Here is a 24,140-nt window from a genome sequence, read left to right on the forward strand (position 1 = left end):
CAAAAGCAACATAAAAATGAAAGAAATTTTTTGTATCCATTATTTAGAAAAATAAGTTTAAAATTGAATACATGAAATATATTTAGAATAATATCTTTTAAATACACTGTCCTGTGCATAGACTCATGGTTCACTTCTTGTGCCTTCCCACCAAGATGCAAAACCAATATTTTTAGTTCTATGTTTTATATATGTATACATAGTTTGTAAAATATATGAATTTTTTTCTTTAACAAACAATCTTACTAATAATCTTAGAAGTAATTAATTTATGTTTCCCTCCCAGTCCTTTTATCTCAATGCATTAAAGACTTATACAAAATCATTATGCAATTACTAAGAAAAACACATAATCACATACAATCTACTAAGAATACATAGACACACATGTACAAAGCTATCAGCTTTCAGTGGTATAATTAACACTTTTTGCTCAAGATTGATTTTCTTGTGAATGGAATTGGAAAGAAAAATTTCAGTTACAAATAAATATTGGTAATGTGAAAACAGGAGAATTTAATATTTTCAGTGAGGGTAACTGACTACAATAATTTGATAGCAGACATAACTTCATTTTTTTGTATCAATTTGTCCCTAGATCCACTTCTGTTTGTTTTTGGATACAACAGCAGATTTGTTGATCCAATCACATTAGAAAAAATTCACTCAGGGCCCATCTTTGAATGCCAAAGACATAATTTTACAAAATTTACACTCATGAAGCTTAAAGTGGCTCAGTATTTTAATCACCATTATTAAGGAGAGAAGCCTTGGCTAAATAAAAGTCTTTTAAAAAAAATTTTTAAAAAGTCTTTCTCTTGTTAATTCTATAAATATCCTGTTGATTTTATCACTTAAATGAAAATTAATCCTTAAAAAAGGATAGTATTTGTTAATACTTAACCACTCAGAGTTTTATTAATGTAAATAAAAGGTGGATATATAATTTAAGCTACAGGATTTTCAGATAGTTCAGCTTTACTTTCTTTAGTGCCCATAACAATTGCTGAGGTAAAATAAAAAATGAAGAAGGTCATCAACATATCACTGCTATGACTTAACAGATAATCTGATTTATTTACTTTATTACTTAAAACAATTATGTTCAACAGAGATTAGCTAGCCCAACTCAGTCTATACTGAAAAAAATAGAAGGGAGCATGTACTTGGAGTCACAAATTCTCTTCTAGTAGTTGATTATTTTATTATGTAAAAAAGTCATTCATGCTATACAAAATCTGGAAATACAAGAAAATATGAGAGCATGCAAACCATCAGTAATCTTACTCTCAAGAATCATCAGCATCACTACTTGGAACATTTCCATTTGATTATTTTTCTTCATGAATATATGCATATTACTATTGTTTTAAACTTACAACATTTCTATTACATAATTTATAGAGATTTGTATTATTTTTTAATGTTAAAACTTGCTCAAACATTTTACCATGTTATCTAAAAGACTTGCGTTAAAATGGGGGAGGGGGTCTCAATTTTCTATTCTATATCATTTCACATAGTTTTATTGATCCTACTCCCAGAGAAGGAAATCACTACTGCTTGATAGGGATAGTTTTCTGTATATGTGAATAGAGTTTTTTGAATAGAGTTCTTTGTAGAAAAAGTGGAGAAATTAATATATACAAAATTTGCTTTTTCTCAATAAGAAGGACTACTGAAATGACCGTAATGCTGAAGAGTAATAATATATTACTGTTTAAGACTCAAAAAGAACTAAGAATATAGCAAAGAAAGTACAAATTGTATCAGTAATCAGAGGAATTTAATGGACTTTTGATGGATTTAAATGAGATTAAAACAAATTGAAGAATATTTCTATCTCTTATTGGATTAAAAAAACTGATTAGGAAAGCAAGAGTTAAACCCATGATATTAAAAGTAAGTAATGATTTAATGGTAACTATTTCTAGGTCCATACACTCAAGATTGCAAATAATAAAAATTAACAAGAAATACAGAACTTGATGCATACTTAGAGGTTTAGCTAAATTAAGGTACTGATCATTGGAATTCCAGTTTTCAGTTTCCTCTTATCTCAGTCTGAACTGCCCAAATGTATTCCCAAATGACAGTGTTGCCACTGCTCTTTATTGCCTTACTTTCTAATCTATCAAGTCACTGCTTTTATGTCATTTTTTCTGTTCTTAAGTGTAACACAATTTAAGGTACTTGGAGTACTGTGTTATTAGGGTGCTTTCCATTTTCAGAATTAGATATTTATATTAATAATTAATATATGGATTCACTTTCTTTATTATACTATTATTTCATATAAGGAGTATTTGTTGAATACTTCCTTAAGATGTTGGGCTCTAAACTGTCCTTCTGGAGCTTCCATCCATATACAGTAGAGATAAACATTGAAAAACCAATTGTACAGTCACTTATTCATTATTAGGAAATATAGAAGGTAGCGCCATGAGACCAGAAAATTAACTTGATCAAGGAGTAATGGAATATATAAGACATTGTTATACTTTTGGATTTATTATAGGAATGAGTTTTTAATGTATTTTAATGAAATGCATAGGTATACAATAATATATATATATATATATATATATATACCTTGGTATATTAAGGTATATATATTATATATTTTATACATTAACATATTAATATATAAAAATATATACTATATTTTATATATTAATTAATTAATATATTTTTGAATGGTGAAAAGTTTTTCTAACTCATATAACTATACATTAGATTAGCTTCAAAACGTAACTCTTTCTCTTCCTTGTGGAACTCAGAATCTCACATATGCTAGGCAAATTATACTCCCAACTCCCGTTTAAAAATAATTGTCTCCGGCTAGGGATGTGGCTCAAGCGGTAGCACGCTCACCTGGCATGCGCGCAGTGCTCATTCGAACCTCACCACCACATACAAATAAAGATGTTGTGTCCGCTGAAAACTAAAATAATAAATAAGAAAAAAAATTGTCTTTTTTAAAATCTTTTTTTATTGTTGATTACTTGATTTTGAACTTAACAATAACCCACAACCCGCGGACCAACTTGTTGATTACTTGATTTTGAGAAGGGGATCTTGAAATTCTGAAATGAGTGACCAATATGTTTCTGCCTCCCAAGTAACTGGGGCCACAGGGATATGCTATAATCCTTAGCTTTATTTCATTTTATTCTCACAATAAATTATTTTCCTTTCCCATTTGGCAATTTTATTTTAGAAATTTTTATTTTATTATCAGAAATTTTTATTTTTTCGGTAGCAGACCATTAGGCCTGGAGTTAGAAACAAATGTAAATGTAATCACAGGGCTATTTAATGGTTGGTGTTATAACAATTCAAAAGATATAGTTTTATAATGGACTTCAAATGTACATTTAAGTTGAATCTTGTTAGTACAGAAAGTTATCAATGTAAAATCTACTTCGATATAATATCAATACCCAATTTTGGCAAATTTTGCATAATGTCTTCTGCTTTTGAAGGTTATTTAGATTATTATCATTATATGTTCTTAGCAATTGGTTTGGACTCCTGTCCTGAGCCACAAACTCCTAGCAGTGGAATTAAAATTGGAGACAGATATATGGTTGGTGATGTGGTATCCTTCCAGTGTGATCAAGGCTATTCTCTTCAGGTAAATCTATTTTAAATTGTAGTTTTGATTTTCATTATTCTTTCAGAATAGTTTAACAGATTAATGATTGATAATCCACAGGCTTTACAACAATCTTGATCCTGAGTTGCTTAATTTAGCCTTAAGTTAGAGTGTTCAATTTATTAGTAAAATACATGCATGAGAAAAAGTGCTAGAATATACTAAATTTGTTTTTTTTTTTTTGTTTTTTGTTTTTTGGAAGTGATCCAGAAGTGAGTTATTAATCAACATTTATCTTTACTTCTGTCTCTATTTAGATAGGATAGTGAGAATTAAACTCCTGATACCTAGAATTTGGAAATGAAATGAAGTACTTCTTAAAGTATTAAATGAAACTTCCATGATAATAAATCTTCAAATTAACAAAAAATCTACTCCAAATACATTTTGCTAATATGCTTTTGTATAAATGTACTGATCCTCTTTGTAAGGATTTTTGGAGGGTCTCATGTTTATTGTATCATAAAAGTCCCTGTAAAGACTAGACCTATTAAGAAATTATTCTTAAAAATGGAAATGAGAAACTATTTCATAATTTAAGTAAACAAATTCCTTAGACAATACAAAATTACAAATTAATAATTTTTATTCTTTAAGATAGTATCACAAATAATTATTCTCAGAAGTGTAGTCAGATTTAGAAGTGTAATCGGATTATTTTAGACTTTATATTTTCAAATAAAATTTAATATACTTTGACCTGTTTAATATTTTTAGGGAAGATTCTTACAGTAATTCTTTAGCATATCTCACCTTGAATATTATTAGCAGCTTATTGTAAACCACTATATAAATAGGGCCCTTTCAGCTGTGTAATCATTGCAATGACTTAGTAGAATATCTTTTTATAGAAAAATATTAAAGCCACCTTTTAGTGTGATATGAAGTCTTAATTTTTTCTACCAAGATCATGCAGTTATTTTTTACATTTTATCACTAATACACATAATTACCTTTCTTACTTTAAATCATAATGATGTTTCCAATAAAAGTTGAAATATATGTAAAAATGATAATATATATCTACACATTTATTTTCATAATAATCAATCACTATAATGCATTTAATTTGGATTTTTTATAAATGTATACTGAGTCACATTGTCTTATTTATATAGGGTCACTCTCACATTACATGTATGCCTGGACCAGTAAGAAGATGGAATTATCCAATCCCAATTTGTTTGGGTAAGTTAAAAGAATATATATGATTTTTAAGCTTCATATAATTTTAAGTACATACTCTGTATATCATGTTCAAACACATAATTTGCCCCTTCGTACCTTTTGAAAGTGATATTTTGAAATAAGTATTTCATTATTTTAAAGGTTTTAAACTCTTATAATTTTTAACCCTAAAATTCAACAGATGAGTTAAAACTGTAGAAACTGAGAGAATTTGTATGTTTTAATTACCCTTATAGGGTTTACTCAGAGTGCCATGATAAAAATACCTATAATATGTTAAAAATAAATAAATACCTTATTGCTTACAATTGAGCCAGAAAGATAAGGAACCTGAAGAATCTTCCAAAGGGCACATGATACCCGCTGAGATGTATTCAGTGGTGATAGGCAATATACAGAGTATATCAAAAGGGAACCTGGGTACTTTGAAAGGATAGCTTCCATGTGAGGAGGGGATACTGGGGATTGAACTCAGGCACACTCAACCACTGAGCCATACCAACAGTCCTATTTTGTATTTTATTTAAAGACAGGGTCTCACTGAGTTTCTTAGCACCTTGCTGATACTGAGGCTAGCTTTAAACTCACTATCCTTCTGTCTCAGCCTCCCGAGCCACTGGAATTGGAAGCATGGGGTACCATGCCTGACTAAGCCCAATTTTTTGATCTAAATTAATTGTCCTTCCAAATTATTTCTGTCCATCCTTTACTTTTTTGCCTTTTCCTCATTTTTGGTAGCTGTGTGCAACCATTAATATTCTGGGCTCTACAGAATTTGAAAAAAGAATGTGATGTATGGATTCTTACCTTCAAAATATTCATTTACCATTTGGCATGGTAGAAATAAGTGAAATTAATTTAAAACAGAATAGTTAGTGTTAAATGTTGCCATTGATTACACTATAGAATTTCAGAAAAGGTAGAAAAGTAACTGAAATTATTGGAAAATAATTTTCTTTTGTTCCTCCAAAATATCTGGCAGATTGCTTATTTTCTGATTCACAAATCTGTAACTTTCTTATCTGATGACTAGAGTTTTAACATTGTTTGAATCAGCTTCCTGTCTTCAGTATCTCCTATAGTTTTACATAGAATTTTATAAATAAGCATAATTAATATACATGGAAAAAGAAGACATCCCTTTCTGGGTTGTAAAAAGACACAAGCAAAAGAATTTGCACTACTTATGGCTACCTCCTCCTGAGTCTTCTCATGGTTTTCCTTCTTCGACACTGTTGATGTCTCTTCCTGTTAAGTTGAGCCAGTCCAATAGAATTGGCCTCATTCAACATTAATTACCTCCCTAAAGGCCCTGTTTCCAAATAAAGGGGCTAGTTAGGACTTCACCATACAAATTTAGTCTATACTAGCTATGACATTGTACATAATTCTATGTGGAAAGTATTAGAAAATTATATTAAGAGTAATTATTTTTAAATGGCAAAGATATGGAAAGCTCTCAGACTTAGGATGGGTGATATTTTTAAAGGTAATATTTTTAGGTATTATATGTAATTTATAAATATATACTGTGCCAACTGAAAAACTACACATACAAATATAGTTCCTTATTGTGAACATTTATATGCAAAGTTGATGTTGATTGCAAATGTTAGTATACTATGTAAATGAGTCTTGTGTGTGTGTATTGAGTATAAAAATTGATATTATAGAAGTACAAAGAACAAAATAAATTATGTTTATTTTTATGATATGAGAAACAAGAGTTCAGTTTTTTGTTCATTACTATACCCCATCATCTACTATGATTCTCAAATAGGCATCTGATAGATAATATTGTAAAATGCACAATGTAAAATTTGGGTTGCTACAACATATGCATATTTATGTTTTCTTTCTTAATATTAACTTATACAAATTTCTAATTCCATAAAATATTTTCAAAATAATTTCCTACAGCTGAGCCTATAATTATATAACTTGTATTAGAGTCTCATTTTTTTCTTCTTTCAAACATAATACTAAATAAGTGTTTTTCAGATGCTTTTATATATACCTATTTGTTTGCTTAGAATTTTACCTAGATTAATTATATCATTTCATATAGTTGTTTAAAAACTTTAATAACTATCATCAAATTACTTTTAGAAGTTTATAGTAGGGCTGAAGTTGTGGCTCAGCGGTAGAGTGCTTGCCTAACACATGTGAGGCCCTGAGCTCCATCCTTAGCACCACATAAAAATAAACAAATAAAATAATTGTATTGTGTCCAACTACTGCTAAAAAATAAATATTAAAAAAAGAAGTTTGTAACAATTTAAGTAACATTCCAGTATTCTGTTATTGTTTCCATTCTGATAGATACCTAGAATCAATTATTTTTCTTAAAATTTTGTGATTTTTAGATAAAATTTTACTACATTTTTATGAAATCTGCATTTCATTGTGTATGATTAAAAGGCAAATAATGAATAGAAGTTATATTTCATAAAATCAAACTAGAAAGTTTTATTATTTGGATTAAATTATATGAAACCATATGGAATACTCAACAGACTTTGATGTCCAATATTGCTATTTTCTGATTTCAGCACTAGGTAAAAGAGTTTTGTAGTATTCTTCAAGTATCTGTTTTTTCACCTGTTAAATGAGGCAACATTGTTTGCCTCATAGGTAACTATGAAAGCTATAGGAGAGAATGTGTTTAAAATGTTAAGCACTGAACCTGGAATACACAAAGCACTCAAGAATTGTAGCTATTAAAATAAAAATAACCTATTATTTAGGGTCCAGTAATATGGAATAGATGTTTCTAAAAGAGAAATAATCATTATAATAGAATATTTAATGATAAGGACAATACCTGCAGTATACAATTAAATATAAAAAGGCTTAAAGCAATTCTTAGTATGATCCTATTTTCATTATACCAATTTACACACACATTTATTTATGCAGAGAAAAAGGGATGTAAAATAAAAATGATTATTTATGAGTGGTGGAATTAGAGGGCATTTTTCTTTCTTTTCTATTGTTTCTATTTTCACTTATGTATTTATTTGCTCCTGGGGATTGGACGTGGGAATTCTTTACCAATGAAAGACATCCTCAGTCTTCTTTATTTTTTCATTATTATTTTTAATATTTATTTTTTTTAGTTTTCGGCAGACACAACATCTTTGTTTGTATGTGGTGCTGAGGTTCGAACCTAGGCCGCACACATGCCAGGCGAGCGCACTACCCCTTGAGCCACATCCCCAGCCCCTCTTTATTTTTTATTTTGAGGGTGGAACTCACAGAATTGCTTGAGACTGTGATCCTCAGTTCTCACAAGGATTCCAGGCATGTACCACCACACTATTTCTAATATTTATATATTTATGTATTTACATTTTCTGAATGTTGAACAATTTAGCAGATAATGTAAAATACTTGCAACGAAACCATGGCCACATTGAAAGGAGATACTGAAGACAGGAGGCTGATTCAAACAATGTTAAAACTCTGGTCATCAGATAAGAAAGTTACAGATTTGTGAACCGGAAAATAAGCAATCTGCCAGATATTTTGGAGGAACAAAAGAAAATTCATAAGATATTTTAGATATTAGATATAAAGGAGAGAGAAGAATCAAATGATTTTATCTTAGAGAACTAAGGTTTGGTCATGTCCCTAACAAAAAGAATATAACGAGCCTATAAAGGAGCCTACTTGGAAGCCACAGGTACATACATGGAAATGTCTTTCGTGAAATAGGAACCTGTGAGATTGCTCACATTGATGAAATAGAAATGATACAAGAAATGATCTAGGCACAAAAATGGTTTTGTTTGGGTATTTATTTAGTGTGTTCTTCATGGGTTATCATTTCAGTTTCTTACTTTTTTTTTTATTTGTTTACTCTTACTTCTCCTTTCTTTTTCCCTCTCTGATTTTGAAATTTTATTTTCAGGTGGGTGACCAATGCAAAGAACAGGATTTTAACATCATATTTAGAGAGAGGGGAAATAGAATTAGAAGGACGATGATTTGGAATTGTGAGAGTGAAAAATAAAAAATTGCTCTTGTCTTTTATTAAAAATTAGGAACGAAGCAAAGCAAACTGCAAATTCAATTTTTTCAGATTGTTTTCTTTTTTTTGAACATAAAGGGTTTATTTTAAATGTTTTAAGAATAGGATAGAGTTACATTATAATAATAAAAATCACAGAGTTAACAAATTTTTATTGTGTATACTTCTAAATGCAGAAAACAGGGCACTGTCTACACATTGTATAGAATAGATTTAAAATTAAAAATGAATTCAAACTTACCTTGTCTTGAAATGTAAATACAAAGACCTCTGCACTAATGATGGAAAATACAAAGAGCACAGCATTTTCAAGGAACCACACTCATTTCAATCATAATTAGTCATAATAATTGTTCCTGGTTTGTCTCTGGAGAACTTTCATTTTTTAAAGATAATCAGTTTAAGAGTGTTTTCAGGCACTAGGATTTGTGACAATCAGGATAGTCTTCAAATAGGTCTACAGTATTCAGAGATTCAAGCCCAATACACTAGGGGTTTAGTACATAAAACAAGAATAGAAATGAAATCTGATTTAGAATTAACTGATTTTTTAAAAAAAATATTTATTTTTTAGTCACATGTGGACTCAATAACTTTATTTTATTTTTATGTGGTGCTGAGGATCAAATCCAGTGCCTCACCAGTGAGCACTCTACCACTGAGCTATAACCCCAGCCTGTAGCTTGATTTTTTTAAAAGAATGCACAGTCCCTTCAAATGCTGCATGACATATTCAACTGGAAAATCTCCTTGTGTTGGCAAAATAGTTTTGATTGACAAAATTACTCTCTTAATTATCAGGTTTTGTGATGAATGTACATGGACAATTACATTTTAGAATAATGAATTGGTAAACATTAATAGTATATATAAGTGAAAATTCCTTTGGTTTAAGGATGAATGAACTGAGATTTTAATGGATAGAGAATTATGCAGAGTTTCATGATAATTCAAAATTTGAAAGAAAGGTCATGCATGTTACACTAAGATTTTATGTATCTCCCTAGTAAAATCTGCTTGAGGCATTATTTCTTTAGTTCAAATAGTAAAAGACAGCTGCCAAACTGGTTATTGAATATTGTACAGAACATTGATAAAATTTGTATTGTCTTTATGATATATAACTTGAATTTTCAGTAACTTTTTTTGTTCTTAACAAGAAATAAATGAATGAAATTGTAAATAACTGTTCTCTATAAGTAAATTTTGGACTTGATATGTAGTCATGACATTTGATTCTTTATTTAACAATTAACATTGACTTTCTTCAATGAGATAAAATATGCCTGTAGAGGAAAGATTGATCACTTCAAATGTAATTAGCATTTAATATGTGTGAAATATCTATGTAAAAACATAACAAAGAACTTAACATTCTATAATTGTAATTTTTGCTTAGCCTATCAACAGCCCATATATAGGGATTCTGAAACAAGCATGTTTATAAATTCTGCTGTTTTTAATATATAACATCCTTTTGGGTTTTTTATACCTCACTATTCTTTCTCTTCATTCTTTTAGGATAAAATAAAAACATGTATCATGTTTGATATGTAAATATCTCACATATTAGAAACTGATATTTTCCTTAAAATTCTTTACTGACCTTTCTTACAAAAAAAGGAAAATGAAGAAAATTTTTGAAAATTATTCTCTTTTGAGGATGGCACTTAAAGCTGAAGTAGTTGGCTTGATTTTATTCTAAATTATATCATATTTGGAATGATTCAAAACATTACTAGAAGAACTTAAAAAAAGAAATAAACTGCTGGCTGTGGAAAAGGGGATATGTTCTTTGTTTGATTGTATTTAATGCACATAAGCAGTTATTTGTCATGCAAAAATTACTTTAACTTGTACTTATTTCCAAGGAGAGAAATATGATGACTTTTATGCTATTTTAGAAAATGCATTGCCAATTGATTATATTTAGTTACTGGTAAATGGCAAATGACTGTTGACAATATTCAAATTTATATCAGTTTTAACTCAGAGACTTGATGACAACCTAAAATGATCCAATATGCTTTTAATATAGCAAATTATTCTACAACTCTGGCTTACATGGAAACTTTATTGTTTTGCAGCTCAATGTGGTGGTGCTATGTCAGATTTCAGTGGTGTGATCCTCAGTCCTGGATTTCCTGGAAACTACCCCAGCAGTTTAGATTGCACATGGACAATCAAGTTGCCCATAGGTTTTGGTATGCATATTATTAAATTATAAGAGATTTTTCAGTAATCACTAATTCATTCTTTTAAAAAGTATCAGTGTTTGAAAAGATTTACAAAGTATTCACAAAATACAATTTAGCTTGAGAGTACCTATAATTATATAAATTGAGGAATAAAATTTGAATAATTGTTGCTTAAGCCAAATGTATTTCACTTGTATACTTGGTTAATTGAAAGTATATGGTATTTTCTCTTTTTTCTTATTTGTTATTTTTTCTTTCATACATGACAGTAGTGGAATGCATTACATTCATAATTATCCACAACACAGTTTTTCGTAACTCTGTATATAAAGTATGTTCACGGTAAATTATAACATTATACATGAGCACTCTTATTGATTTTTTTTTTTTTGCTTTACAATTCTTAATACACCTTTATGATATTTTTAGTTTTTTTTGTTTGTAGATAGATACCACATCTTTCTTTCTTTCTTTCTCCCTTTCTTTCTCCTCTTTCTTTCTTTCTTTCTTTCTTTCTTTCTTTCTTTCTTTCTTTCTTTCTTTCTTTCTTTCTTTCTTTCTCCCTCCCTTTCTCCCTTTCTTTCTTTCTTTCTCCCTTTCTCCCTTTCTTTCTTTCTTTCTCCCTTTCTCCCTTTCTTTCTTTCTTTCTCCCTTTCTTTCTCCCTTTCTCCCTTTCTTTCTTTCTTTCTCCCTTTCTTTCTTTCTTTCTTTCTTTCTTTCTTTCTTTCTTTCTTTCTTTCTTTCTTTCTCTCTCTCTCTCTCTCTCTCTCTTTCTTTCTTTCTTTCTTTCTTTCTTTCTTTCTTTCTTTCTTTATGGTGCTGAGGATTGAATTCAGAGCCTCACACATGCTAGGCAAGTGCTCTACCACTGAGCTACAACCCTACCTATCTTATTAGTTATTTTAACAAAAATATTGTACGTATTTATGTACAACAAGGCATTTTAAAATATGTGTACACTATAGAAGGGCTAAATTTGTTAATATGAATTACCTCACATTCTTATCATTTTTTTGTACAAACATTTAAAATCTATTCTTAGCAATTTGGAAAATACATTTTTATTAATTATAGTCACCACATTGTATAATAGATCTCTTGAACTTTTTTCCCCTATCCAATTGAAATTTTAAACATTTTGATTTAGTGTATCCTAATACCTACTTCCCCTCACTCTCCAAGAACAACAACCTAATATCTGCTTCTATAAGTTTACCTCTTTTAGATTCCACATAAAAGTGGGATCATGTGACTTTTGTTTTCATTACTGGCTTACTTCACTTAACAAATGCTTTCCACGTTCATTCATGTGTCATAAGTGATAATAATTTCTTCATTTTTGAAGGCTGAATTCATTATATGTATAATCTTTATTCATTATATATATTTATATGTCTATATATTTATGTCTATATATTTATATGTCTATATATGTATATACACCTATATACATATATATACATATAAATACATATACATATATATCTCATATATGTGTGTGTGTATATATATGTATGTATGTATATATATATAATGATCTTTATCCATTCATCTATTGCTAGACAGTATATTCCTTATCTTGGCTATTATGAAAAATGCTGCAACCAATGAACATGTTATATAGATATCTTTTTGACATACTGATTTCAATTCCTTTGGATATATCCCAGTGTGGAATTTTGGGACTATATGGTAGATCTAAATGGATAACCTGTGTTAGATCTGTATAGCAATGATAAATTCAACATATATTTCATGTATAATTGTTTGTGTAACTCTTATTACCATGAGCAAACAGTACATAGCTAAATTATTTTCTGGTAATCTCTTGAGTTCACACGTTTTCTCTGTAAATAAATTAGATTTTGAAATTTCCAAGTACTAAACGTATCCTAATGTTAAATATAGATACACATTTAGATAGTATACCTTTCTAATTCTAATGATATCATTTCCAATATTGAATATTACAATTATATGGAGCATTTAGAATATTTTTTTAATCTTGCATTACTAATATATTACCATACAGCATTTTCAAATCCCATGAGCCTGTTAATGAATATGATGAGGGGATTGATTGAGGATAGATTTGTTCATTAAATCCCAGAGGACTAGAATGAGTGGGTACTCTTTGAAGAAACATAGAAAAGCTAATTGTTCTGAGTAGATAGCAAACTCAAGGCTCAGACCTTGGAAGTGTGCCTCTACAACTAGATGGAAGCATATGCAAGTATACTGATATAAGAGTCTGCATGTGTATGTGTGTGTTTATGTCAAATGTGGTTAAAAGTAAAGTAATATTAGATATTTTTTTTCCAGGTGTACACCTCCAGTTTGTAAATTTTTCCACAGAAACTATACATGATTACTTGGAAGTAAGAAGTGGATCCTCAGAAACTAGTACTGCAATTGGCAGGCTTAGTGGTCCTCAAATACCGTCTTCCTTATTCAGCACAACCCATGAAACCAGCTTGTATTTTCATAGTGACTATTCACAAAACAAACAAGGGTTTCATATTATATATCAAGGTGAGAGGAATGAAGAAAAATGAAGCTTATTTAAGCTCTATTTGCAATTTAAAATCATTAACCAAATATAAGTATTTTCTGAATTCTGTCTCAGAAGGGAAAGGGACTTAAACCAAGGCAAATTTCAATAAGGAAGATTTTTAAAATAATGCAGCTCTCAGGGAACTGTAAAGGAAAATGATGTCTTTCTGAGGCCTTAGAAAATCATAGCCAGGGAAAAAAGATTGAGTTAACCTTAAATTAATACACAGTTACACGTTAAGCAAGGCAAGACAATTAAGCAAGGCAAACTGGAAATCAAAGATTTATCTTTGCTTTTATATCAAATTGAACATTTTGAAAAGATATAGCATTATTCTTGTACATTAATTTTTTTCTTTACTTTGTGAAAGAATAAAACTACATTCCTTGATTTGCTCTATTGCCATGAAAATAAAAAATAAATACCTTGATAGTCATATTACCTTAGAGCTGTCTCATATAAAGCTGCTGCATGATCTTGAGCAAGATTTTTATCCCTTTTAAATGTAGGTTTGCACTGAGGCAGAGCTAAGCTAAAATGCTGATGGTCTCTATTCAATCTAATGTAGCATCAGTCTTGACCCTCATTTCATAATGTAGCTAGTTATCATACCTTCCAAATATGTCATGTTTAATTTTGTATTATAGAATACATGTAAGGCATATACCATGATGCATATTATTAATAATTATGCAGTACATTTTAGCAATTTTATTATGCTATTGTTTCTGATCTTAAAAGTAAATTCTGTTCAAATTAAATATTTAAAGTTATGATGAAATTCTACACAGTGTAGCTTTAGCAACTGTAATTAATCAAAGCATCTTGAAATTTTGTTGCATATCTGCCTGATTATTAAAGGACTTTATGAGCTTGTGATACTTTTGAATGTAAGCTCCCTGAGAACAAGGACTTGGTATTATTCATTGATGTATCTGAAGTGCCTAGAACATAAGAACACTAGGAGTCATCTCTACCACCTCTTAGAATGGAATTACCTATATTCAAAAGAAAATTAATCATTTTAAACAGAATAGGATAACTAAGATTTACTCTTCTTCTTTGTTGCATGAAGGCTCAAAATCATAGTTGTAATGCCCTCTGGAAGTTTAACCATCCTATGCCAAGCTCTGCTGTTCTCTTATATTGGCTTCATTTTCTTTTTCCTACCCTCATTTTGCTTCTGCCACTCGAAGTAATGTTATTCAAATGATATGAAACTAGAATTTAAACTTTTTATTTGTCAGTTAGTTTGTCCTTGAAGAAAATCATTATTGACATAATAGAAGTATAAAAGAGAAAACATTGTTCTACTGTTATTGACATTAACATTATTGACATAAACCATTGTTTATGACAACGACTAGATACAATTTATGAATCACATAAAATTTAAAACTATTTTCTTTAATGGAATTTTAAAGAAGTTGATGTTATGTGTATAGTTATATATGAATCTATATAACTTACTAATTTATTTTTTGATTGATATTGTGTAGACTTTTAGAGCATTCTGAATTTTATAAAAATGCATAGTATACAATTAAGTATTCTCTTCTAATGAAAAACGTGATTGCAAAATTAGTGATATCACTAGAAATATTAGGTTTATTAAGTCCTATGTTGTATGTAATACTAGGATGAGAACTTTTGTTTTGAACATTTAAAATCTGGTTCTACACTTTCTTTATTAAACTGAAAAGAATACAAACAAGAACATTGTATGAATTTTTGTAGGATCATACATTTGTCTGAGTCCCTTTCTATTAAAATGCTTATTTAAATATCATTGAAAATTTAAAGGGATTATTTAATAGAATAATATGTCCCAACTCCCAATGATAAAATTGTATGTATTGGCCTTACATTGGGTCTGACATATTTTAGTGTATGGATCATTACTTAAAGTGAGAGACAGATTAAGAATAAAAGCACCTAATATTTTTAAAGATTTTATTCATTCTAAAACCTCTAGTTATAAATATTGGAGTTATATTTTAATAAACAATGGGATAACTTTTCATATTCAAATGTAATTTTTATTTGAAGAATATAATTTTAATGGTCTACAGAAAGATAATTTCTGGTTGTCAGCCACTTAAATTCTATTAATTAGAATATAAATTTCAACTTCTAAATAGTAAAGTCATAAATACTTACATGAGTATATAACATGTTCATAAGTTTAAATTCATTCAGCAGTGTTATCAAGTACATACTGTGTGAAAGGAAATGAGCAAGGCTTCAGGATACAGTGATAAACAACAACAACAAAATAGCAACTCTTATCTCATATAGAATATAAAACAAGAGGAGTATGAACAAATAAACAGTTATGCCTCAGTACCAAAAATCACAACAATAGATATACAAAGTTTACTTTCTACTAGAAGAGAATTTTTCCTAGTACTTTATTTTACTAAATGAGTCTCTGAAGAAATCTAACAGAGGGATATTGAGGTCTATTTTTAGAAAAAAATTCTAAAAATTTTAGGAAGGTTCAAAATTTGACTTATACCTACACTTATTTTATTCTCTGTTCATGCAACGTAACCAAGAGGCAATCGCATTCTAATGAAGAAAATCAGAATATGTTTGATTAAAGTTATGACTCTAGGAGGAGTTTACATTTTCATTCAGGTTTATAATTTAGATAGCACAAATGAGTGAAGAAACTGATTCATTTTTATGAATTGTACTAACATTTAAATATGATAATTACAGCTATTAGAAGAAATTCTTATCACTGTCTTTAACAGCATTTATTATAAATAATAATTACTATTTATAACTAACTATAAGCAGCATCACGTATATTCATAAGTTGCTAATACTATTTATCCATGGTCTCTGAAATTCAGAAATGATAATGTCTTCATTATTTTTTCTAGCTTATCAATTGCAAAGCTGTCCTGATCCACGCCCATTTCGAAATGGTTTTGTGATTGGCAATGATTTTACTGTGGGTCAAACCATTTCATTTGAATGCTTCCCAGGATACACACTAATTGGAAATTCAGCTCTCACATGCCTTCATGGAGTCAGTCGTAACTGGAATCATCAACTTCCAAGGTGTGAAGGTATGTTTCTAAATTGAAGCTATCTTTTCGTGATAAACATTTTTGTTCAGTAATTCTTGTATTGACATTCTTCCTTGTTTTCTTCTTCCAATAGTATGCTACATACATAGTCTCCTTTTCAGTTGAAGAATTAATCAAAGAAAACCAAACCTAAAGCTCCTTAATAAATAACTGGTTTTATCAGTATTGACAGGGGTCTTAACCTTCCCCATTGGAATGAAAATAAAATCAACTAACACTTTAGAACTTTTCTTTTGTGTGTATGGATTTGTGCATGTGGATGTATTTAATAGTCATTATTATAAGCTAATAGCCCAGGTACCACTACTAAATTTGAGTTCCTTCCCATAAAAAATGTTTTAAATGTAAAAGCCTTGAATCTCTTGTAAGGCATTATACGTATACATGATATGATATAAAAATGTTAAGGAGTTTGCATTGATATAAAGTATTAAAAAAAACAGAAAATATAAATTACCAATTTTGTGATGATTAATGATAGCAAACATATAGCACACCTCATATGAAGAAACAAAGTTGTACTATATTGTTTTCCATTTTGCCAACTTCATTTTATATACTCTAAGGTAAAAACACAAAACACACATATCTTATACTAAATAAGAAATACTATATATTTGTTGTTTTCTTCATTTTCTGTGTATTGTTATTTTTTAACATTTGATTTTATGTCTTTTTCCATAGCTCTTTGTGGTGGGAATATAACTGCAATGAATGGCACTATTTATTCTCCTGGGTATCCAGATGAATATCCAAACTTTCAAGATTGCTTCTGGCTCGTAAGAGTACCCCCTGGGAATGGAATCTACATCAATTTTACTGTCCTTCAAACAGAACCAATCTATGATTTCATTACTGTATGGTAAGCAAGGACCATTGTTATTGATTGATTCAACTACATTAAGAGCAAAATGAGGTAGGATGAAAATATATCACAATCCTCTGTTACAAATTGCCATCTGATATTTAAGTTGGTGTGAGTAACTGAAGGTGACAGTATGTGTTTTTGCAAAATGAGAAAACAATAGAAGTAGACTTTGGCTTATTTGCCTCATGAGTTAGCTAAATATTGTAGAAAAAGGCTTCATAGATTAAAGAGATTTAAAGTTATCATTATTAATGTGCTAAAACAGGCAATTAACAAGTTTAAAAAGATTCTTTGTTTACAAAAACTGATAAAGTTCAAGAATCTATATTCAAATCACAATTATTTAATGTAGCTATTTAATTACCATCATAACAATTTGTTATAAAATAGTATAATTGCATATTATTATTCTATCAATTAAAACTTCATTTAAAAGTGAGGAGATTTCTGACTCATTGACAAATAAAACTACTGTCTGAATTCTAAATCTAACCATTTGTGTCTTTTGAGATTGTTGCTGAAAAAAATGAAAGGAGGACAATTCTGAAGCATTTAAGAAAATCTTTTGATCAAAAACCAAACACCATATATTGATCACAATGAATATAGGTGTATTTCACTGAGGTAGAAGAGTGATCTGTTTTTATATTCTACATTCTAAAATATGTTACCACCTATATAGTAATAAAATATGCCAATGTTTTGTTGCTTATTGATTATTTTATCAGTTGCATCTTTATTGTTAAAATAGTAATATAACTATAAAAAATACTTCCATTAAACTTAGTTTAAAACTCTCCAAAAAACTAATCTTAATCTCACCTCCTTCTCCATTCTCCTATTAGGGATGGACCTGACCAAAATTCACCTCAAATTGGACAGTTCAGTGGAAACACTGCCTTGGAATCAGTCTACAGCACTTCAAATCAGATCCTAATCAAATTCCACAGTGATTTCACAACGAGTGGCTTTTTTGTGCTCAGTTATCATGGTTGGTATTATCTAAGTGTTTCTCTTTTATTTGATGCTGTTTAACTCGTCCTGGAGAAAAAAAAATGAATGAAATACATTTTTAACCAGTGATTGAAAGATATTAAAATTTGACACATTGTCACTTCAACATTCCAAATACATTAACTTGCAAAGGATGACCTCTTCTATGTATATAGAGATATTAAAATACGAGCACATGGATATAGATAATAAATCAGTCAGTAATTACCTAGTGGAAAATAATAATTTTTTGCATGGAAACCAATAAAATAGAACCAGCTGTTCATATTTTATTGCATGTAATTTGGAGACATCAATAGACTTTTTCTGTGAAAAATGTTTAATCTATTCAACCTGCTGTGAATTTTTCTAAAATTAACATCCAGTGTCTTTATGCTTTGGATCACATAACTCATTCATTTATAATCTTGTTTCAAAAGTGTATCTATTCTGGAATCTTAGAATTTTAACTGACTATTCCAGTTCATTAAGTTCATAGCTCTACTCCTGTGGAATAATTTATGGAGTCTCAATTTAAGTTCTTTATATAGAATTGTTCTTGGTTCTACCTTCATAACATTAACTTTTTAAAAGGACGTTGAGAGGGTTTTACAAAGGTGTTTCTTTATTTCCTTTATCCCAAATTGATTATATTCCATTTTAAATAAGAAAATGTTCATTTACCTGGTTACATTCCTTTATTGAGTGTGACTGTAGTTTAATAAAAAAAAAAATTCTGCCTCAAATAACCGTTATACAAATGCTGTATTTCACTGAACCAATAATCTATTAAATTGAATTTACTAAAGTTATATGAAAATTTGAAGATGAATGTATGCCATGTCCATTACACTGCTATACAACATGATCTTTTAAAAATGAAGTAATGAATTTTTAGACTCAAAGCTGATATTCCAAGAGCAATGATATGTCAAATGTTATTGTCTTCCAAATCATTAAAACATATTGGTATAGAAATAGAGAATTTACTATAAAACATTTGAGTTCTTTAGTCTCAGTATTTGTCAGCCAGTTAGATGGTATCTAATTAGTGTCTCCTTAGTGACCCATAGCCAGCAGAACTGAACGTGATCACAGCACAGCCAATTAGAAGGTAGGGTATACAATTCAACTTTTTGTGGGTCTGTTTATTTCTTTAATAACTCTTGTTTTTTTTTCTGATGAATTAATCATTGATGCTGGTAGTTTATAGTTACAGCCTAAGACTGAAACAATAGCATTTTTACTTGATTGATGATCATAATTCTGGAACCAGTAAATAACCATTAAGATCAAAAGATAAATGAATGAATTATGTTCTTTCTTCATGAATCTCTGCCTAAATTTTTATTATTTTGTATACTGCCTAAATAAGTCATAAAGAAGAAACTATTCATTGATGGACTATAAATATCCATAAGATAATTTTATATGAAGTGTTAAGTTCTTACAAAATTTAGGAGGCATTTCGAAGTGAAAATATTGTCAGAGGAAAAGATGTCAGCATTCATGCATGAAATCTGTTTAGAAAATATGTGGGTAACAGACTTATGCATAACTACATAAATATGAATGTGGATTTATGTGGATGCATGTGACTATACAAACATATATTATCATTCTTTTCATTTGACTTTTGCAACTTGCTTTTGGGTTATGTTCAACATAAATAGAATAGCTTAGGGATAAATTAGATCAAATATATGCTTAGCACTTTTTTTCCAGTTGACTTTGGACAAGTTATTCTTTGGTCTTCACTTTCCTCAGCTGTTAAACAGCATGAATGCATTGCTGAGGGGCTAAAATGAGATACTGTATGTATATAATTTATTCCAGTTACTGGCATATATTATGTTAATTCATATGAAATTATTGGTAAAAATATTAAGTATTACCAATTTTGTATAGCACAATTCTAAAAATTAATATCACTGTTACTATTATATATGTTAAAGAATTGGAGACAATAAATAATGTACAGATCACATAATGCCTGAAAAAATAGATGTTTAATAATATTTGGTTCCATATCATATCTTGTTTCACATTTTAGATTTTATAATAGTGGATTTATTTTCATTTATGTTTATACTTTAGATTTTATAATAAAACACAATGCCAGATCTTAAATGCTTAAATGCCAGAAGCCTAATGAATGCTTAAACCCCATATCTGCGATTTTACCCAAACCTTCAAACAACTTGAAAATTTGGAGATATAGAATTCATGTTAAAAATTGATCAGTACCTTAAATTCCTCTGAATGTAATAAAATGTTTGCTTAAGTTCTGGTTTCATCCTGACTCACCTTTTCTAGAATGTCTCATGTTTACATTAAGTCAGACTTAAGTTGCCTTATTATGACCTTCACTCAGTCTTACTTATCAATTCCCATTCCAAAGTGAACTCTCATGAGTAAAATATTAGCCAAGTCATTTAATATTTTTCAATAGGTAAGCCAGGTAGATAATTCATTATATAACACTTATTTTAAGTGATGACGTATGCCTAAACTTGGAATAGATTACTTTTTCACCCAGTTTTGTTTAAATTCTACTAATTCATTTGTTACTTTTGTTATGCTCCATCCTGTAAGTCAAAAGTGAGTTTTTCAACAAATTGTTTATTTTATAAATTTGACAGTTCAAGCTTTTCATGTATTTTTGTAAAGTCATATTTATCATTTAGGTTTTACTTACTTTATTTTTAGTGTTCTTGAAAAGAAAAAAAATGGTTTCCCCTATCTAATCTGACTTCCAATATGAGAACAAGCTAGTCTTCTTTTATAAAATGCTATCTTCTGTCTTTCATGATCAAAATAACATTCATAAAAAGCTTTGTCCCTAGTATTGCAAAGGAAAAAAAAAAGAGCTTTGCAAACTAAAGTTCTGTGTAATGAAAGCAAAAAAAAAAAAAAGGAAAGGTATGAATGAGGTACTATAACTCAAATGTCCTATTTTTTTTTCATTTTAAGAAATGTTTTTGTCTTTCTCTTTGTTGCCATTATTGTTATTCCTTAAAATATCAAGATGGGGCTGACATAATGAAAAATAATGCTCAATTCTAATCAATGACCCCCTGAAAGCAAATTATACAAAATGCATTTTAGTGGAATTGTTTCAGACAGTGACTTTATATAATATTCACTATAATAGTGATAGTCACCATATACTGAAAATTTAATATGCTGGACATTCTGCTAGGTGCTTTCCATATATTATTGCTAATTTTCATAAGAAGTCCATAAGGTAACTATTAGTATTGCCATTTTGCTAATGAAAGATCTGAATGAAAAATTAAGTAACCAGCATAAAGTCACAGAATTAATAAAAGAAAGGCTGCCTAGAATAGAAAGTGTGCAGAGATATAAATAGGTCTGCTCATTTCCAAAGCTTTTCTGTTTGAAAAATGAAAACAACAAGAATACAATAATTGCCTAAATTTATTTGGTTCTTACCAAGTGATAGGCTGTGTCCTAAGCTGACATTATCTCATGAATATAGTATATTTGATGTTATATAAACTTAATTTTTCACTAAAATTTTAGCCAAAGTGATTTTCCTTTTAAGCAAGATGCTGTGTCACCTTATTTCCTAGAAAATACCATTCCTGATTATGACTTGCACCTTCAAATTTCTTGATGCTTCTCTTCTGAAAGACCTACCAGCTAATAATAGTACATCATTTGATTTACCACAACTCAGTGTGGTCTTTATAGTTTTCAACATATGATTTGGTTTCTGTGCCAAGAAAAATATGAGTTTTATTGGAGTCAACTTATACCAACCAATATAACCTGGAGAATACAGTAGGGATATATAGTTATTAACTTAAGATGTGTAAGTCCATTTTAAGATGTGTAAATCCATTTCCCAGATCTCCTCTTTTTTAATTATTGGAGAATTAGGGAAACTCAATTTGTCTACCAAAAGATTTTCTTAGACATTGTCTAAGAAATTAGACAGTTTCTTCAGTGTTTCACTCTTATCTGAGTTTTGCTTTCTGAAGTTTTAGTTATCCATGGTCAACTATGATCAGAAGATATTAAATGCAAAATTCCAAAAATAAGTAATGCACAAGTTTTTAATAATTCTTATTTATTTTTCTCTTTTCACATTTTTATTGACACATGATAGTTGCATATGTTGATGGTATTTGTTGTTACATATTCATACATACTCATAATTCAACAATATAAGTTGGTCAATATCACTTTTTGGCATTTATCCCTCCTTTTCCTCCTCCCACCCCCTGTTTCTTTTCCTCTACTGATCTCCCTTTTTCTTTTACCTCTTCAGTTTTTATATATGAAAGAAAACATAAGATTCTTGACCTGAGTTTTGCATATTTTGCTTAATGTAGTGGTCTCAAGTTCCATCCATATTCCTGCAAATGTCATAATTTTATATTTTTAATACTCCATTGTTTATATATACCACATTATTTTTAATCCATTCATCCATTGGTGGACACCTAGGCTGGTTCAGCAGTTTGACTATTGTGAATTGTGCTGCGATAATCATGGGTATGCATGTCTCACTATAGTATGAGGACTTTAATTATTTAGTATAAATACTGAGGAGCAGTAGAGCTGAGTCATGTGGTGCTTCCATGACTAGTCATTTGAGGAACCTCTGTACTGATTTCCATATAAGTTATATAATTTACAATTCCACCAGTAGTATAAAGTGCTCCTTTTTATCTGCATCCTTCCCAGTACTTTTTATTATAGGTATTCTTAATGACTGCTATTTTGACTGGTATTTGAAGGATAAAATGATAAAATCTAGTATAGTTTTTTAATTGGTTATTTTTATTTCCATATAATATTAGGATACATTTTGACATAATTATAAAAGTATAGAATATAATTTGTTCTAATTCAGTTCTCAGAACTTCCCCTTTCCCTCCCCTCTTCCCTCTCCCATTGCCTTTCTTATACTCTACCAATCTTTCTACTATTTATTTGCAGTTTTTATTTTCATTTTCTTAATTACTAATGATGTTGAACATTTTTTCATATATTCATTGGCCACTTGTATTTCTTCTTTTGAGAAACGTCTGTTCATTTCATTGATTTAATTATTAGTTGGGTTAGTATCTGGTGTTAAGTTTTTTTTTAGTTCTTTAATATTCTAGATATTAATTATCTGTCAGAAGAGTAACTAGTAAATGTTTTCTTACATTCCGTATGTTTTCTTTTCACATTCCTAATTGTTTCCTTTGCTGTGCAGAAGCTTTTTAATTTGTTGCCATTCTGTTTATTAACTCTTGGAATTATTTCCTGAGCTTTAGAGGTCCTACTGAGAAAGTCATTGCCTAGGATGATTTGCTGGAGTACTGATCCTACATTTTCTTAGGAGTTTCATAATTTTTGGTCTAATTCCTAGGTCTTTTTGATCCCTCTAAAGTTGATTTTTGTGCAGAATGAGAGATAAAGGCTCTAGTTTCATTCTTCTACTTATGTAATACCAGCTTTCCCAGCCATTTCATAAAAGGTTGTCTTTTCTCCAACTTATGTTTTTGACATCTTTGTCAAGGATCAAAT

The 24,140-nt window shown here is 29.4% G+C and overlaps 1 protein-coding gene across 5 annotated transcripts in view; it reads left to right on the forward strand.

Moving 5' to 3' along the window:
* The window catches only part of Csmd3 (CUB and Sushi multiple domains 3), a 1,083,924-nt gene that overhangs the window by 972,722 nt on the left and 87,062 nt on the right, over window positions 1-24,140 (forward strand). For all 5 annotated transcript variants that reach the window (XM_005316223.4, XM_078016771.1, XM_040293722.2 and 2 more), the window contains 7 exons: window positions 3,519-3,637; window positions 4,777-4,846; window positions 10,967-11,083; window positions 13,400-13,609; window positions 16,523-16,711; window positions 17,417-17,594; window positions 18,446-18,591. In XM_005316223.4, coding sequence (XP_005316280.1) covers window positions 3,519-3,637; window positions 4,777-4,846; window positions 10,967-11,083; window positions 13,400-13,609; window positions 16,523-16,711; window positions 17,417-17,594; window positions 18,446-18,591 — 1,029 coding nt within the window. The remainder of the gene's footprint in view (window positions 1-3,518; window positions 3,638-4,776; window positions 4,847-10,966; window positions 11,084-13,399; window positions 13,610-16,522; window positions 16,712-17,416; window positions 17,595-18,445; window positions 18,592-24,140) is intronic.

Source organism: Ictidomys tridecemlineatus, chromosome 7 (assembly GCF_052094955.1).
Source record: "Ictidomys tridecemlineatus isolate mIctTri1 chromosome 7, mIctTri1.hap1, whole genome shotgun sequence".
Lineage (NCBI taxonomy): Eukaryota > Metazoa > Chordata > Mammalia > Rodentia > Sciuridae > Ictidomys > Ictidomys tridecemlineatus.